Source organism: Danio aesculapii, chromosome 16 (genome assembly GCF_903798145.1).
Source record: "Danio aesculapii chromosome 16, fDanAes4.1, whole genome shotgun sequence".
In the NCBI taxonomy this organism is placed as follows: domain Eukaryota; kingdom Metazoa; phylum Chordata; class Actinopteri; order Cypriniformes; family Danionidae; genus Danio; species Danio aesculapii.
In genome coordinates this window covers 28,000,635-28,020,506 of record NC_079450.1, presented here as the reverse complement: position 1 = coordinate 28,020,506, position 19,872 = coordinate 28,000,635, and the positions used below count along the sequence as shown (strand labels likewise).

Genomic DNA, 19,872 nt, shown 5'->3' with positions numbered 1-19,872 from the left:
TATGTATGTATGTATGTATGTATGTATATATGTATATATATATATATATATATATATATATATGTATGTATGTATGTATGTAATATATATATATATATATATATATATATACACACACATGTATATGTATGTATATATATATATATATATATATATATATATATATATATATATATATATATATATATATATATATATATATATATATATATATATATATATATATATATATATATATATATATATATATATATATATATATTTATATATAAGATGACTGTTCGTTTAATTAGTTACTTACATTGCACCAGAAACTTACTTAAAATCACTCCATATGTCTTTAAAACATTGGGCATTTCTGAGTGTGCTTGATAAATCATCTACAGAAACACTCTACTTAAACTCAACCTTACGAAGACTCAATAAGAAAAACGATTTACTTGTGAATGTACCACAAACCATGTTGCACTACAGGTTATCAACCTTATCCTATGGTATGTTAGTTTTGTATAGGTTAAAAATAGCTCTTCATCCAAATTTATAATTTATGTTTATTTATTTCATTTCACTGTATGTTTCATGGAATGAAAATGAAGCTCAACTTGATTTGACTTTTGTTTTGCAACTCCAAGCTGAGAATGTGATTTGTAGCAAAATGCTGCTGAGCTTCACGAAATGGAAAGCAGCATCAAAAGAAAATATCAAAAACGCTGACAATTTCTGGGCAAGATTTTAAAAATTCTCAGCAGAAGAATTTCAGAAATGAGAGTCTTGAGACCAATAATTCTTAATCATTCGATACGTCAATCAAAAAATTATAATTAGATGTCACCGATAAAAAATTATTAAAAGGATTCAAGAAAATATTTATCGCTACTCTCATCAAAAGCAAACTCAAAAACAGTTTGAGTAAAAGAACAAAAGGTTTTTTACGTAATTGCCACAGCCTTCTTTGCTCATATTCCCCCAGGGTGCCAATATTAGTGAGGGCACTTTATATAAATGACATTATTTAAGTGATTTTAAAAGGATATTTGTTTCGCTTTCTCTACATCTCCCAGCTCAGAGCAGATGCTCCCCATCATGTCCAGGATAGTCAGGTTAGTAGGTTCAATATCCAACGCTCGCTGACAGTACAGTCTGGCCATGTCGAAGTCAAAGTTGTCTACAGATTCTTCAGTCTGAGAAGAACAGAGACGGTGTACAGTAAAACAGTTTGAAACAAGCACCAATCTTTCATTTTTTTACCATATGCATTATTTAAATATACAAATAATGCTGGTCAAGTTTTGCTCTTCTATTTCATTTTTAAAAACACAATAAAAAATAAAATATGTGAATTATAGAAATATAGTCTGAATTTCAAATCACTGTTGTTGTTTTTTTGTGTATTTTAAAATATAATTTATTACTGCTATGTATGTAATGCAGGATTTACATCATAATTTCTATTATTACAATTATATATATATATATATATATATATATATATATATATATACACATGTTGAATTGCTGCTTAATAAACGATGTTTGACTTTTTTGTTGAAGAAAATACTTTATTCGACAAAATATCATTAAATTAATCAAAGTGACTGTAAATGTACACAATGTACACATATTTTGCGGTTACAAAATATCTTATTTAAATAGATGCACCTATTTTGAACTTGCATCATAGAAATTCATCAAAAAATCCTGAAAATTCAGCTTTGTACCACAATAATTAATTGAATATATGAAGAGTTCAGATGTAAAAACCTCTAAATGTCAGCTGACGTTTAATTCTAAAATTAGCATTTTTCTCAGCCTCCTATGTTTATGCTGTTATGTTACTTAATAGTCAATAAAAAGAACCTATTTGTTGCCCTAAAAGTTTATAAAATCTGAACCTACACACAGGAGCATGACAAAATTACCATTTTTACTGAGAAAACTCTTCATGTTAAAATATATTCAAAAAAAGACAATGATTTTTAATTGAAATAATATACAATAGTTCTGTTTTTATAGTATCAATTAAATACAGCTTTGGTGAGCAGAAGACACATCTTTCAAAAAATAAACAAATAACATATTTTAATGCTTTCAACCCATATTATATTACCTTTTGCAATAACTGACCAACAGTATATTTTTCAGCTGTTTTCTTTTTAGCCCTTTCATGCATCTTTGCTTTCATTCTCTCCTTTGGTGACATCAGTGCACCTGAGCAACAACAACCGGAAAAAAAAAAAGATTAAAAACACAAATTTACACAAAAATTTGTTTGTTAATATGATAATTGTGAATACGTCAAGATTAAGCACATGTATGGCAAGTTTGTCAACCCCACTTTTCCCTTACAGTTTTTCTCAGTTGCTTTGATATATTTCTTAGGTCAGAATTTAAATTTGCAAAACAGTAAGTGCATTTCTCAAAACATCACATATAGCAAAACACCACGAATTACCTGCAAAAACCAGTCTCTTGCTCAAAATATTTAGTTCATATCTCAAAACTGAATTTCTGTCAACGAACGTGTCAGTGCTGTCAGAATGACAAGTCCTTGTGTCATTGTGTATGGATAAGACAGTCAAATTACTTAATCATGTTGTCAATACAACAGTGTACTCTGGAGGGGTGTTCTGATGTAAACTATGGTATTTTTTCTTGCTGCTTGTACAGTAATTTGTTGACAGATCATGTCAAAGACAGACCTGCATCGGACAAAGAAACAATAAAATAAAAGTAGAAATGTGACCATAGGACATGTGACAACATAGACTTTAATTAGAGAAAGTCAAGATTCCCCTGGAAGAAATTTACCAATTGTAGTAAGATTTAGGGGGAAACGTCTAATAGAAATGTATAGAAAAATGCATTTCAACAAAATATTATGGCAATTTTGCATGTAAATACTTATGCCATGAGCAAACGATTAAATGTTGTGGGGGTGAAACTATTCAATAGAGACCAAAATAATACATTTTGATCAACATGACATAAGCAATGATAATGATAGGTATTGATAATGTAGGAAACAGCAGAGAATTGTACATAATCATTTACTTGGATGTACAAAAGCATTTGCAACTTGTTCAAAGGAATGAGAACCTGCTTATTTCTGTGCACAAGTGACACAATGATCTGAAGATTGAACATAAATTTGAGAATTTCAATTCTGATATGAGAAACGTACCAAAGCCACTGAGAAAAACTGTAAATCACAGTACCACATGTCATGAAAACTATCACGTGGACACAGTGTTATGTTTACATCGAACCGTTATTGTCAAAACACGCAGCGGTGACCCTAAGAGTGTCCATTCTATATCAAGAAACGTGCTTAATTTATTAACCATTTCACATAACATGCTTTAAAGTCTTTTTCGTTACATATTTTAACACATAGCTTACTAAAAACAGACATACCTCCATCTGGCTTGGTGTCTTTTCTTTTAGCTTTGATTTTCTTCTTAGCTTTTGCTTGTCCACCCATTGTTAGTTGATAAAATATGTATTAATCTTACTCTGTTTGAGAAAAGACTCCGCTATGTGAACGCTCGTTCACTTGTCAACGTGAAAGTACGCATGGGCTGAAACTTGAATCAGATGGAATGACTTCCTGTTGGCATGTTTAACAAAATAAAAGTCTCAAATGGAGCGTTGTACAGATGTTTCGTTTGATTTGCTTTCACATAACTCTGAAATTCTCATTGCATATTATTATGAAAGATTGAAAGTAAATTGAGTGAAAATGGTATAAAAAAACAAATAAATAAAAATAATCAAATGTCGTTTTTAATCGGTTGAATATTTGCAGAGTAAATAAAAAATACAACATTTTGCTGATGTCAGCAAAGTAAAAGTGTCAATGAAAAATCACATAAACAGATTGCCTACAAAACATTTTTGATAAATATATAGCACCAAATATTCGTGAAATTAAAAAAGGACATAATCGAAATGCTTTTCAATAAAGTAGACAAGTCAGTTATTTGCTTGGGGAAACGGGATAAAGGTTTTTAAAAACTAGTTTTATTAAAATAATAAACACACAAGCCAACAAAGAAGCCAACAAAAAAAACTAAATATGATTATTAAATTTACTACTAAATTACTAAATTTAACTTGTATAAATAAAATATACAAGACAAGTATAGTACTTGTATAAATAGTTTATTTACAGAAGTTAAATTTGATGTTAGGAGAATGATTAGGGAAAATGTAACAATTAATAGAAACTTTCTAAAGAAAAAAACTTTCTAAAGAATAAATAAAAATACCTAAATTATTTTATAAAATATACTAGAATCATTTTATAATTGGGGTCCCTAACACGTAGATGAACATATTTGGGGTCAGTAAAACAGATTGTTTTATGCAGTTTTCAGCACTTTTAAAAAGAAAAACATATTTTCTGTCTGACCATTTAATCACGGTGCACCTTGCAGATTAAAAGGTAACACCTGCTCCAAGAAATCACTTTACCCTCTGTGGGTGCGCCGTCTTCACAGTTGGTATTTTAAGAATTTATGGCAGCCTAATCTCTTTCTTATATAACGTTGCTTAGCCCAGTTGAATGTATATTCAAGCTCAGCCCCGTATTGTAGGCGGGCAACATTGCCGCGTTGCCATCTGATTGATGGGCGGATTAGCCAATCAAATCTCTACCTCGCCTAGCGTCACCAGAACCTTCTCGATTTGAACCAATCTCTCACAAAAGTCGAACTTGAGGTGGAGGCACGTAGTAAATAAACTGAATGGACCACAGAGCGCTCTGCCGTAACCAAAACGAGCAATTTTCATTGAATTTTTCGTAATTTCTCTAGGTGTTATCGAGTGCAGCTGACAGCCGTTGGCTACTCTTAGAATTGGCTGTCGGAGAAACGAGCTAAACGTTTGTTTTAGACGTTAGAAAACGTAGCAAGCGGTTAAAACCCGTCTGCTGAGTGAGTTTCTTCATTGAGGACATACCAGGCCTGTCCAGTTAACGTTAAACGGACAGAATAGAAACCTCGAATTAAGGAACTCAGTGTTGGATAACCCATAAGACAGCATTCGTTTCAGGTAACTTACACATTGTATGAGCTGTTGTGCTGTGCAGTCGTATTCAAAGGCTAGCGTTCATTTAGGGATTTGGCGCGAGTGTTCGATCATTCATTGCTGACGGGACAGTTTACGCATCGGTAGCGCATCCGTGGCAAATGCCACCTGCTCACCAAAGCCAAATTTGTAAGATTCAGCGGAATACAGAAGCAGGCCAGGAGGAGTGCGCTAGCCACGTCGAGTGCACTACAGCGGTTAGCTGTCACAAGGATCTCCACTGGTCTTGATGCATGCTTTGAATCAACATTAAATACGACCGAGAGCAGAAATGTCAGATACGAATAAAGAAGTGGTGGATCTGGTGTGGGGCAGACCCAGCGGTGGAGGAGTTCCTGCATCCCTCTTCCGCAGGTGGTCTCAAGGTATGAGCTGTCGAGACTTCCCTATGCTTAGTAATGTTAGCTTCTACCATCAGTTTAAAGATACAGATATTGAATAACCGCTTTACTCAGTTTATATTTAAGCATTTGAGTAAATGACAATGACATTTCATGCTTGATGACATTTCTCCCTAAATTACATTTTTGAAATGTTGTAGTTTAGAGTAGACTATTTTTGTTGCATAAAATATGAAAAGTTACATGTTTCCAGACGTTTAATGTCATATTTAGACAACCCAATACCACTGTTTTTACATCAGGGTTAAGGAATCAATATTTGTTGGAATAACCCTGATTTTCAATCATTTGTTATTCTTACCAGTTGTCATTTTAAATATTTTTAATCATATATTTAATATTTGTAATGTCTGTACGCATTTTTATAGAATAAAACAAACATTATTATTTTATTCAGATCCATACCTTAAAATCAAGAGGTACAGATGACTGTTAAGTGAGAATTATTTTCCCATAGCTGACTGTACATCCATTACTTGTAATGTAACGATTCTGCAGTGCTCAGCAAAGAGCGGTGCCAAGTCCACGTTGCTTCACTTTGACTACTTGCCCTGTTATGAATTGTGATGCATTGCTAAACAAAGACATGTGACACTAAGGTTTGTGTTTACTGCATTTCTTTCTACAGGCTTTGTGTTCAGTGAGACCGAACACTCTGCGTTGGAGCAGTTTGAAGGTGGACCATGTGCTGTCATTGCACCTGTGCAGGTATTCATCTGCTTTCTCTTTAGGCTTATTTCTTTTAATAGGTAATTATGATTATTAGTCAGCAACAAAGTATGTCTACATCCACAGCTTTGTATACAGTAGTTCTTTAAAAAAGCTGCATTGTAGCGATGTATCATAAAGTTGAGTGACAAATTAAAGGAAAATCTTGGGGAACTGGAGCCATTCTGAACCCATTTTCTGTTGTTTAGTGAAATGTTGGCAAAGGATGATAACCAGTTACAGTTATCACAGTTTGGAAAAGTCAAGGTTTTAATATCACGAAAATGTTCTGTTATACCGTTTCCAAGGTATATGTAAGGGTTTTTAAATATATCTTTTCTGTGTTGTAAAGAAATCTGTGTTCTGAAACTAATGAAGAGAACAGAAGCCAATGATTTATTTTCACTATTTAGCCTAACATGCTTACGGCTCCAAAATATAATAAATGTTTCTTAAAGTAAAATATATTGTGTTTAATGGGGAATTTTTTTTTTACCCAGACATTTAAAAAGAACTTATTTTAGAGCAGTAATCACAAACCAGGGTATTTTTATCTAAGGTTATCATATCGTCAGAAACTTACACTGGCCCATGCCTAGTGAAATGTTAGTTGTTTAGATGATGAAACATTCTTTCAAGTACACTTTAATAAGACATAAACACCTTCTGGGACTTTTAAACCAATGTATTAATTGCAGGCTTCCCATGGGTCATGGTGAGATTCTGGAATATCATGGAATGTTAAAAGGTCTATTCCTGTCATTGAAAGTCACGGAATTATATTTATTTGTTTTATTTTTATTATTATTATTATTATTTTGTCCATGTCATGGAATATCTGAGATTTTTGTTTGTCAATTTAAATTTTCGTTTCCATTTTTATATAAATGTTTTTTTTTTACCCTGCTGTTTTCATCTTGCTGTTATTTTTCGCGTGTTTATTTTCCTTTTGACAGGAAAGAGCACAGCAACTATTTGCATGTTCATTTGAATATGTTTCTCTTTTCTGGATGTTCAAATTTGTATGTGCCTCAACTTATGAAATATTATTTTCGATATAATGCTGAGTTTCCATGTTATGCACGCTATGCAATTTTAACTTTTTGTCATGTCTTTATTTTTTTTGTACCTCAGGCTTTCCTGTTGAAGAATATTCTGTTTAACACTGAAGGATCAAACTGGAAAGACATCTCAGGTTTGTTCTGCATTGTTTTAATCCACCTTACTTTTTTGCATACTCAATCATAATAGGGCTGGACAATATATAATTTTAGCATCAATATTAGAATGTGCCCATGTGTAATAGTCACATCGCAGAATAGATGGTTCACGTCATCTGGTGAATTTGAATTCATATCACAGAAAAACAAAATATTGTTATGTTAGATTTTTAGATTAAATCTGGTGCACATTTACACAATAACACGGATGACAGGCATTAATTAATACCTTCTCAAACTGTTTTTAGGGCTGAATATCTCTACCTACTTCTAGTACTTTTTAAATCCATTCAGGTTTTGCTTCTAAACGTGTGTTCTTCATATTCTTCTGGAAAATTGCTGTGTGCCTAATGGTAGAGAAAGTGGAGATTTACTACTGTGTAGTACTATTCTAAAAAGGTTTTGTTTTTTCAATTCACATTGATAATACTATAGAGCCTTATTTGTCAAATGACTTTCAAACAAAGAATTGTTGTGTAAGACTTTGTTTTTTGTTTCATAGCTGAAGTGACTGTATTTTTTAGATGTCTTAGCTGTCGTCCTCATTAGTATGTTGTGCATATTTTGGTATTCTCAAAAATTTGTCAAAAAAAAGACTTCTTTGTACAACTATCTTGCATTTTTGCCTCTAATTCATTTAACTCTTAAATACCAGATTTTTTTTCAAGGTTAATTTTCATATTTATTCTATCTCCAATATAATTGGCAGATATGGGTTAAATGAAGTTAATTACATTCAAAAGCTTGCACATTTTAACGTTATTTTAACATTTCAATATTTTTTAGTAGATCTATTCAACAGAGCAGGTCCCCAACACATGAGCAAGCAGCAAAACTGACCGTCATGTGGGGCTGCACAATATATAGTTTCAGCATTAACATCGCAATGTGTGCATCCGCAAGATCTGCATTGTTGAGTCTGTATCATCATTGACCAGGAGCTACAGAATTGTATTTAATTACTGTATTTATATGAAATTTACATGATTTATGCAAAACAAATCTTGCTTTTTAAAAATGTTTTGTTTTTAAAGTTTCAAAAACAAGATCATTTTACTTAACCCAGTGGCACAAAATTGTTTTGATTTTTTTTTTTTTGCAAGCTTTTTTTGCATTGATTGTTCAAGTTCAGTTACCTTAATACTGTTAGACTCCACAGAAAATGGTCAAATACTGCTATTCAAATCTTGTGAAACTGAATTCATAACGCAATTTTTGCTGCGGAAAAATAAAATATCACAATATCAGATTATTCCACTATCGTGCAGCCCTACATGTTTATTTTTTATTATACAAAAAAGTAATTAATGGCTTGACGTATTGGTGTGTTCCCTCACAGAGGAAGAGCAGCGGACTGTCCTGTGTTCCACCCTCAGTGAGATCCTGGAGTTGGCTTGCCTCAATAAGTCACATGCCTTTCACCTGGCCACCTGGCCTCATGCTAAAACCACAGAAAACAGCGACATCACAGACAGCCATCCAGAGCCCGAGTCCAGCCAGCCTACTGAAACACCAGGTAAAAGAATCTGTCATACTCATTCTGGGATCCCCAGAAAGAATTTGAAGAATTGCACTAAAAAAAGATATCTGAAGTTTTTAATGTAAATTTTATTTTTTTGTTTATTGATTAAGTGTATCAACTCTTATTGAAATATGAAGTTGTTATTGTAGTTATTATTATGTAATATGTTTATATTCTATAATATTCTATGTTGATCTTGCCATGAAATAGCCATAAATTGCTGATGTGGCAATAAACAAACAAACAAACTCATTCTAGGTGTCGTGCAGATGGTCAACAAGTGTTTTAATAACACGTAACACTGGTGTATAATAATTAACACTCGTACATGATAATTTAACACTGACTGTGAATGCATAAATGTAGATGACCTAACATACTAATGTAAATGTGCTGGGATTTGTGTTCTTAGTAACAATGTATGACAAATATGATCTTACAACTAATATACACTGGACTGATGTGTCTCATTAAATGCATTTGTGTTTTTGCATGGTGTGTGCATAGCTGCTTTGGCTACAGAGGAGCTTGGATTTGAGAGGTTTCACAGTGTCATCCAGTAAGTGCACAAACTCTTTTCACACTTCATGTTTGGTTTTACTTGCTTGCCTCTTCTTGTGCTTCCAAAAGTATTAACTCCTGCCAGCAAATCGATGAAGACGTAACCCATTTCAAAATGAAGTTAGGGGGTTGCCTTAAAAACCATCAGGATTAAATTTATCAGTTGTCAATTAGGGAAGACACATTAAGGTTGTTCCTTTCTCAGGAAGAGGACTCTCAGGACAGTTGCAGAGCTGAAAGAGGCAGTGCTGTCACTGTACGACACCTGGAGGAACAAGTTTGGAGTTCTGCTGTTTCTGTACTCTGTCATACTTACAAAGGTATGACTTCATGTCCTGCTACACATCTTAAATCATTCTAAAATGCTGATTTGGTACTCAAGAGACATTTATTTTTATTACTTTAGTATTGAGACGGTTGTACTGGATATGTTTTCTACAAACCATGGTACATTTTTTTCAGGATTTTCTGATAAATAGAAATAAATTTTTTAATGATTTGAAACTGAATTTTTGGGGTACACATTTTTGGTTTGGTGTCTTTAAGGGCAACACGGATTATTAAAAATGGTAAGTTGATTTAAAACTGAGAAACTGTTTTTGTGTGTTCACATAGTACTTTCAGGTGCTGTAATCATTACTGAGATATCATTCATATGCAAAAAAGTAAAATCTTCCATTCAAAATCCTTAAATCCAAAAAATATATAATATAAATATATAAAATAATAATAATACAAAATCAAGTCTTATTGTTTGTCTCTTGATAAACGTACTGTGGCTTTGCTGAATTTGGTAGTCTGACTTCAGCTTGTTTTGAAGGGGATTGAAAACATAAAGAATGAGATCGAAGACACCACTGAACCTCTGATCGACCCTGTTTATGGCCACGGCAGGTAAAATCCTTTCCGGAATGTCTTATTCTTTGGTTATAGCCTGACAGATTAATCTTGTTACTGTAGTATAATGATGGGTTCTCAGCACATTTAAACTGTAAAAGATTTAATGCATGTTTATAATGAATCCTGACTGTTCTATAATAATTTAAATCTTATCAAGTTTTTTTTATCCCTGTTCTTGTAGCCAGAGTCTAATTAATCTGCTGGTGACCGGTCATGCTGTGTCTAACGTGTGGGACGGCGATAGAGAATGTTCTGGAATGAGTATGCTTTATATTTTTTTTCAATATTACTGTTTTGACATACTTGCTGTTTTTAAGAACTCACAGTTACATGTAGTTATCTGCCATCGTGCTGTTGCAGACCACTTGGTGGCAGCAGTATCTAACATTTTGCTCAAACTTCAGCACATTTAACAACTGCCTTCTAAAAGAATGAGATGTACATAGTCTCTAAAGTCTCAAAAGTAGGTTTTAGATTTGAATGAATGTTTAATGTTGATTGTTTGTTTTAGTACGGTTCACAGGAGTTTAATTATTGCTTTATTTTTGATTTGTCTAGAGCTTCACGGTATTCATCATCAGGCTTCTGTTGGATTCCTCACCCTAATGGAGTCACTGCGCTATTGCAAGGTGGGTATCTCTTAATACACAGCCTCACAGTAGCTTACACCCCCATACTTACTGTTATAATTTATGGAGTATATGCAATGTTACTTCTTTCTGCGTTGTTGATAAGTCTGGAGGCCAGTTTTGGCATCGGGTATTGTGAGAGATGCATGGTGTTTGCATGCCAAAACTCACAGTTTGTTTGTGGTTTTGGTATTTTCCAGCTGAACATCTCAAAGGGAATTTGTGAAACGTGATTGTAACATAATAACGTGCTAAAATCCTGACTGTATTGTGTAGTCTGGTGACACCCTTGCGCTTCCAGCATGCTTCACACAGTTAAACAGATGCCATCAGTTATATCAGGGTGTCCACGGGGTCTAAAAATGTGTTAAATTTCAAAAAATAAATTTTAGCCCTTGAATTCACTGAAATATTGTCTTGTAGGTCTTAAATCATTTTAAACGGGTCTTAATTTTTCTTTGTTTATATAAAGCTATCCAACTGATCCATCACACATCCAGTCACCAACAATTAATTTCAATAAAACATTTAGCAAAACTCTATTTATAACTAATACTCGAAGTCTGCTGTGCATACATTTAGTTTAAAAGAAGAACTTCTAAAAAATATCAATAAAGTTATGTTGAAAAAATGTGTATGTATAAATCCAGCGTCTGCTTGTTTTCATGTGTTATTTAAAAAATGTGGCTATGAAATAACTAATGCGGATTAGTTTTTAAAAGGACAAGTAAAGAATATATATATATATATATATATATATATATATATATATATATATATATATATACAATAATCTTTACTTGTCCTTTTAAAAAACTAATCCCCATTAGTTATTTTATAGCCACATTTTTGTCAGTTATTTCATAGCCAAATTGTTTTCCAACATTATCATAGAGCTTAATTTTAAATATTGCATTTTATTTAATTCTGTTGTCAAAAAAGACAAATTTTTATCATGGGAAAAGGTGTAGTCAGGGGCGGATTTAAGCAATAAGAAAGTTAAGCGGCCGCTTATGGCCCCTGGAAATCTGAGGGCAGCCAAATAATTACCTTGAAGTATAAATTATACCTATAAATTATATAGAACATAATTTTGTATGATGGGGGTCTAAAAAATAACTTTAATGTTTATTACATCGCAAATATGTTCCCCACCCATAATTATAAAGCACTCAAATTAGATAAAGATTTAGTTTTAATAACAAAATAGTTTATGTATAATTTTTAGATGTGAATTCATTTTAAGAAAACAAATAATTTTAAAAGTTTTACAAGAGGCTTTACATGTTGTTGTTGTTTTGCATTAAGACAAAATGAAGAAAAAAAATGTAAAAACAGCTAAATAAATCAATTTAAAAGTAAATTAAAATACAAAAGGTGCATTTTAGAACTTTCGAACCCCATGGAATTGGAATTGCTTATGGCCCCCAAATCACTAAATCCAGCCCTGAGTGTCAAATGTATCTTATAAAATTTTCAAACGAAAAATTCTGTTTACTGTAAACCAAAAAATTTTTTAGCTGCATATGTTAGCTCAGTCTTTGCGATTTGATCATACTAAACTATATTGCATTCTCTGGATATGTAGGGAAAGAAGCACTGTAATATACTTGCCAATGCCACCTTTTATTTTTAATTTGGAGCTTAATGAGTGTTAATTTTAGTCCTTGCTTTCAGAAGCTAAATGCCTTCCTCCTTCCTAACACCTCTCTGCATGCCAGTGTTTTGGGGTGAGGTTTTGGCACCTGGCGCACACATTCTGCATGTTTTATGAGCCTGGACAGGAATCGCTCTATTGTTTTAACCTGTGGAGAAAGGAATTAAGAAGCTGCTGTATTTTGAATGGCACTGTACTAAGCACAGCTTCAGGATATATGTAGTGAGCTTTGTTTGGACTAGAGAAACGCAGGAATGTGTCACCTCATATTTAGCACCATCTGAGCCCCAATCTCAATATTCATGATCTTTTTAATCCACACACGCCTGAAACACCTCTCTGCCTAAATCTGCTGCTGATACTCACCTGTTGAGTGATGTGAGCTGACTGTGAGGGCTTTCAGTGTTTAGATGCACAGCTGGAGTTAGAGTATGCACAGCTACACTTACCCTTCACAGCTAACTCTTCCATCTTCAATATTCTGCAGCTTTGTGTTAAGCTGCTGTCTCATCTCAGTCAGTTTTTGTGGGGTTTTGTTTGTGGAAGTGAAGCATGCATCTTTTGTATGTATATCAGGGGTAATATATGAATCTTTTTCTTATCAAGCCGTTCTTGTACAGGATTATACTAACGTTGTTTATGATGAAATGTCTTTTTTATTTATGAAAAAATATACTTTGGTTAGGCAGTGATGTTAAATACATTGCTTTTTTAATCATTAGAATGTAACACAAAATAGTCAATAAGAAATACAGATAGAATAAGGGAAATAAACAAAACAGTAAAAAAAAAAGAAAAACATTTGCACAGTGTTACTTTTAAACTATACATCATGTTGGAGTTTTTAAAAAAAAGGGGAAATTGGAGTGGGGGGGGAGGTTGGGAGATGTCTCATATGCCATGTATATAATGTATATGCCATGTGTATATAATGTGGCTATAGCCCAATCCCAATTCTATTTTTGTACCCCTTCCCCTTGACCCTTAAAACGGGTGTGAAGGGGAAGGGCTTCAAAGTTTACTCTTAAGAATTAACACAGCACTACAGCACCTGCACACGTCATGTCATCGCGGTGTGTTACTTCATATGAGATCAGACGATCGCGACTGCTGTAGTTATTCCAGGCAGTTGCGTTATTTTTTTTTGGTATTTATCTTCAGCAAATCACTGAAGGCATATATCATGTTGTCTTAACAATCTAATGTGGCAATAAGATTGTAACTGTACTGTGTATTTACACGTGACCATATTCATCTATCTAAACTCAAGAAAACAACATTAACATTATAGCAGACTCTGTAAAAAACACATTCCCACCAACTAGACTTTTCTGACAGGGATTCGAGTGTCATCAAGTGTCAGAATGTTGTATGACTGCCATACAGGAGTTATTATTAGGGATTATAGATCGTGAAATTTAGCGGTTTTTATAAAAAAAATTTTAGAAGCATGACTGTAAAACATGAAAGCGGTTATGAATATAATAAAGCATGTGCTTGTTTGTTGTAAAAATTCGTAATAAAGCTATGCAGCCGTGTGGCTGGTGTATTCTGGAAAAAATTTTTACTGCTTGGTTTTGAGTGTGGTCCTGAAAAATCTTCTTACGAAGGGGTATCTACCCCTTGCCCTTAGCCCTACGCCTTCAAGCTAAAGAGAATTAGGACACCCCTACCCCTTCGCAGGAACGCAAAAAACGAGGGTAAGGGGTAGAATTGGGATTGGGCCTAAATCTTTGTTGTATGTTTAAAGTTAGTTATGTATAACTAGAATCAAACTTAACTAGACTAACTATACTTAACTATAACTAGACTTAACTATAACTAGAACTTAGAATTAGGTTCCATCTTGCTTCAAATACACTCACCGGCCCTTTATTAGGTACATCTTACTAGTACCGGGTTGGACCCCCTTTTGCCTTCAGAACTGCCTTAATCCTTAAACAAAGCATAGATTCAACAAGGTCCTGTAAATATTCCTCAGAGATTTTGGTCATATTAACATGATGGCATCACGCAGTTTCTATAGATTTGTCAGCTTCACATCCATAATGCGAATCTCCAGTTCTACCACATCCCAAAGTGCTCTATTAGATTGAGGTCTGGTAACTGTGGAGGCCATTTGAGTACATTGAACTTTTATTGTCATTTTTATTGTCATGTTCAAGAACCCAGTCTGAGATAATTCATGCTTGATGACATGGCGCGTTATCCTGCTGGAAGTAGCCATCAGAAGATGGGCATACTGTGGTTATAAAGGGATGAACATGGTCAGCAACAATACTCAGGTAGGCTGTGGCGTCGAGACTATGCTCAGTTGTTACTAATGGGCCCAAAGTGTGCCAAAAAAATATCCCCCACACCATAACACCACCACCACCACCAGCCAGAACCGTTGATACAAGGCAGGATGGATCTATGCTTTCATGTTGTCGATGCCAAATTCTGACTCTACTATCTGAATGTCACAGAAGAAATCAAGACTCAATTTTAGTGAGCCTGTGCGAATTGTAGCCTCAGTTTCCTATTCTTGGCTGACAGGAGTGGCAACCAGTGTGGTCTTTTGCTACTGAAGCCCATCCGCCTCAAAGTTGGATGTGTTGTGCATTCAGAGATGCTCTTCAGCATACCTCAGTTGTAACAAATGGTTATTCGAGTTACTGTTGCCTTCTATCAACTGGAACCAGTCTGGACATTCTCCTCAGACCTCTGGCATCAACATGGCATTCGCGCCCACAGAACTGCCGCTCACTGGATATTTTCTCTTTTCGGACCATTCTCTGTAAACCCTAGAGATGGTTTTGCGAGAAAATTCCAATAGATGAGCAGTTTCTGAAATACCATGCAATGTTGGAAGTCACTTAAATCAACTTTCTTCCCATTCTGATGCTCGGTTTGCAGTAGATTGTCTTGACCATATTGTCTACATGCCTAAATGCATTGAGTTGCTGCCATGCGATTGGCTGATTAGCAATTTGCTTTAACGAGCAGTTGGACAGGTGTACCTAATAAAGTGGCCGGTGAGTGTATATTCATCTGTAGTCTAAGGCAATAAGTAAAAATATTCTTTAGTTATTTAAAAAGGCATGTTTAATTCAGCAACAATATATTAGTAAAATAAACAAATGAGTAGTTAACATTCCATAAAGTCCATAAATGTTTCTCACAACCTAGAAATCATGTTTTTGAAATTGCACAACAAGCCATATCACATTGTTAAGGGACATATACTGTGTAGGTTGTTTCACACTCCTAATGTAGATCATTAAATGTTTGTGTTCATATAATGCAGTTATCCATTTATAATCAGTTATAGTAAACATTCTTGCATATAGTACAAAGTGGCTTTAAAACATTTTCATGTATTCCATAACATACAGGTCCAAAAAAAGCTGGGTGATTGAATAGTTGGCAATTCTTGTAAGTGTTACCTATAACTTTATCGCAGTGAATCGACCTGTTTGTGATGGTGGTGGAATGTGGCTGACCAGGCCGTCATGGCATCGGTATTAAGATTGGCGGTCAACCACCATTTCTTTTTTTCTGCTCTGCAGGTTGGCGCATTTCTCAAATCTCCAAAGTTCCCTATTTGGATCCTTGGCAGCGAGACTCACCTCTCAGTATTCTTCACTAAGGTGAGTTAAGAAAATAATCTACTTTTTCTTATCTGCAAAAGTCTGGCGGTTTGCTTTCTTTTATTTCATTTTTGAGTGAAGGCACAAAAACACAAGAATGTGCTTGCTAATAGATTTAGTGCTCTAGACGTCTTCTGGAAGAGAACAGAAGAAGGAGAGGGGGAGTATGGGATGGGGAGTATGGGTTTTTGGACTTATAAGGCATCCAGCGGTGAGTCCTGGCCTCAGCCCATGCGGCATGCGGTCAGCTTTGGCACCTCAACGTGCTCACAGAGAGGGATCGCTGAAGTGAGGTGTATCTCGGGTCTGAGTGGGAATGTCAGTTCATTTAGCTCTAGTGATTTAGATGAGCGTCAACATGGTGTATGTTGATTTCACAGCCTTCCTGTGTTAATTGGCTTGCTATGTGGTTTCTAGGTTGGGAAGGTGCTAGGGCTGCACAATATTGGATAAACCTGACATTTCGATTATTTAGTTTTTCTGTGATTCTGTGAAAGACTTCAATAATTTAGACTGATCGGAATAAATATCTCATTGCTCACAGTAACAACCCTTCAAGGTCCTATGAAATTAAGACGATGTTTTTTAGGTGTACATCTGTTAGTTTTAAGGGTATCTATAAGCCAGTGTGCTCCAAAACAGTGACAAAATTCTCATTTAGAAAATGTAAAACTGATATAAACATCCAAATCTTGCAGTTTGTCACTTCCACTAAATGGATTAACGTTTTTTCACATCATCTCCTACTTAAGTTTCTCGACCAATCAAATGCTCTTGTATTTGACCCGCCCCCTTCAAGAGGAGTCTCATTTGCTTTTCATTTGATCCACTTGAGCTCAACTGCTCACTGGCAGAGCTGTGATTAAAAACAAAATGTTATTGGCTGTTTTTTTGAAAAGAGAAAGAGCTACTTTATGCCCCACCCTCTATTCATTTTTCAGTTGAGATTGTCAAACATTGAATAAAAAAATGCATATTTCAAAGCACTTTGAGGGACCTTTTAACACATGTGAATTATACACTGACTCCTTAAATCTCATATATTCTGATCTGTGGCTCCTAGTTAAGTATAATCCCATTGCACATCCAGCTGTGTGACTATAGTCCTAGTAGGTTCTCTCTAGTCATTGTCAAAAGAGCCCAAGGCTCCAGGTCTGTTGGATTTTCAGGGTCCATTTGGGTGCTAGAAATATTAGAAAATGCTTGAATTTAAGTTTTTGGTTTGAAAACTGCTTAGATTTTTGTGTAAAGTTCTTAAAACTACTTGAAAATGTTATTGTGTTTGTAATAATAATTAACTAAGTAAAATAAATCTTTTTGCTTTTGCATAAGCTTGAAACCTCTTGAGTCCGCACATGTATCTGTAGTGAGATCTACCTGTCTTTTATTGTCTGTGCCCTTTTATTAAGTAGTGGGAGAAGACAAAATTAGTTTCTTGAGGAAATTAAAATCATAATAAATTTAAGATGAAAGATGACGCATTCAAGGTGTGATAAATTACATGCCATGAAAAAGTTTACATAGTATACTTTAGAATACAATATATAAGCAGCAGCAGCAGTAGTAGTAGTAGTAGTAGTAGTAGTAGTAGTACCAGTGACAGCAGCAGCAGATTGTCCTTGACAGGAAATTTGTTATGGGAATATTAGTTATTATTAGATAATAACTAATCTGATGTAATGTGATGAAGTATGTATATGCAGTGTTTCCTCTAGGATTTTTTCCAGCTGTGGTGGCAGGCCTTTTTTTACACAGATCTACCTTCTACCTATGGCGTTATTTCAAAAACAGATGTTGTGAGCGCAGTATCACAACTCGAGATTGCATTCATGTAATACACAATGAATGCGCTATATAAACACACATTTCATTGCATTAAATTAATACGAGCATGTGATCCTCTTTGCTTGCGCGCCAATTTTCTCTGTTCGTGCACAAAACTTCTTGCACACCCTTAAATATATGCTGCTCAAGCGCAGATCTTCTTGTGCGCTCTCAAATAAACACTGCTGAAGTGCGATTTAGCGCATTTATGTAACGAGAATGTCTCCAACATTTATAAGATTTGCTAGGAATATTTATGAATGTCTCTAATAGACCTACAGAGCGGCATTAATGCGTCCTGAAGTAAAGTGAAACGGTTATAAACTCCAGCAAGATAAAGTTATAATATGCAGAACCCTAGACCTTTATCTATAAAGTATAATTATGGAAACCATTCATCATAACTGAAAGCTTCGTCGTGTTTGCTAGCCTCACGCATCATGCACCTCTCAGCACATGAATGTAGTGGAAACCATGATATCTATGGGTAACACTTTGCAATAAGTTTGTATTAGTAAATGTTAATATATTTACTAACATGAACAATACAGTTATTACAGTATTTGTTCATGTTGATTAATGAAAATAAAGTCTATTGTTGGTTGAATGGTAATAATGCATTAGTAAATGTTGAACTATGATTAATAAATGCTGAACAAGTAATGTTCATTATTAATTCATATAAGTAAATACATTAACTAACATTTGACTCATAAAACATTATCACAAAGTGAGTCCTATGTATATAAATATGTAATTTGCCACACTTTTCAAAATGTAATCATTAGCTGTGGCCAATATAGAAAAATACACTCACCGGCCACTTTATTAGTCCAACTACATGTTAATGCTAATTGCTTTTCAGCCAATCACATGGCAGCAACTTGATGCATTTAGGCATGTAGACATGGTCAAGTCAAACTGCTGCAGTTCAGTGCAGTGGAGAATGTTTTCTTGGCACACTTTGGGCCCATTAGTACCAATTGAGCATGGTGTCAACGCCACAGTCTGCCTAAGTTTTGTTGCTGACCATGTCCATCCCTTTATGACCACAGTGTAGCTATCTTCTGACGGCTACTTCCAGCTCTAACGCGCCATATCATGAAGCACGAATGATCTCAGACTGGTTTCTTGAACATGACAATGACTTCACTGTACTCAAATGGCCTCCACAGTCACCTGAACTCAATCCATTAGAGCACCTTTGGGATGTGGTGGAACGGGAGATTCACATCATGCATGTGCAGCCTGCAAATCTGCAGCAACTGCGTGATGCTATCATGTCTAAATGAACCGAAATCTTTAAGGAATATTTCCAGTACCTTGTTGAATCCATGCCACAAAGAATTAAAGCAGTTCTGAAGGCAAAAAGGTGTCCAACTCGGTCCTAGAAAGGTGTACCTAATAAAGTGGCCGGTGACTGTAAATCTGTGTATAGCTGATCAGATGGTGTGCTGATTATGCACAATAAATAAAGTAACCCTTTTTAAACAAATGGGAAAACTATATATGAATTGGCCGAAATGAATTGAGAATATTGATCTGACATCAGCAAAATCCGATATTTTGCATCCTTAAGATTAGTGTTGTCATCATGTAAATACATCTTGCCTATTAACTATAAAATGGGACTGTTCTTGTAATGCATGACTGCTCTTACATTATAAACCTTATCGAATTACAAGAGAGCAAGACTTTTAAAACCCTCTGGATTACAGTGTTTACTGGCT

The 19,872-nt window shown here is 34.5% G+C and overlaps 2 protein-coding genes across 2 annotated transcripts in view; one reads left to right on the top strand and one right to left on the bottom strand.

Moving 5' to 3' along the window:
* The window catches only part of si:dkey-12j5.1 (uncharacterized), a 149,017-nt gene extending 145,410 nt beyond the window's left edge, over window positions 1–3,607 (bottom strand). Inside the window, exons 1-3 of the mRNA XM_056476142.1 lie at window positions 3,415–3,607; window positions 2,108–2,208; window positions 1,035–1,181 (exon numbers count right to left, since the gene is read on the bottom strand). Coding sequence (XP_056332117.1) covers window positions 1,035–1,181; window positions 2,108–2,208; window positions 3,415–3,481 — 315 coding nt within the window. The 5' untranslated portion in view covers window positions 3,482–3,607. The remainder of the gene's footprint in view (window positions 1–1,034; window positions 1,182–2,107; window positions 2,209–3,414) is intronic.
* A 1,112-nt stretch (window positions 3,608–4,719) lies between these two features.
* The window catches only part of mindy3 (MINDY lysine 48 deubiquitinase 3), a 64,157-nt gene continuing 49,004 nt past the window's right edge, over window positions 4,720–19,872 (top strand). The window contains exons 1-10 of the mRNA XM_056475999.1: window positions 4,720–5,453; window positions 6,118–6,197; window positions 7,332–7,392; window positions 8,757–8,933; window positions 9,447–9,498; window positions 9,706–9,820; window positions 10,321–10,394; window positions 10,582–10,661; window positions 10,959–11,029; window positions 16,238–16,318. Of these exons, the coding sequence (XP_056331974.1) occupies window positions 5,360–5,453; window positions 6,118–6,197; window positions 7,332–7,392; window positions 8,757–8,933; window positions 9,447–9,498; window positions 9,706–9,820; window positions 10,321–10,394; window positions 10,582–10,661; window positions 10,959–11,029; window positions 16,238–16,318 (885 nt within the window). The 5' untranslated portion in view covers window positions 4,720–5,359. The remainder of the gene's footprint in view (window positions 5,454–6,117; window positions 6,198–7,331; window positions 7,393–8,756; window positions 8,934–9,446; window positions 9,499–9,705; window positions 9,821–10,320; window positions 10,395–10,581; window positions 10,662–10,958; window positions 11,030–16,237; window positions 16,319–19,872) is intronic.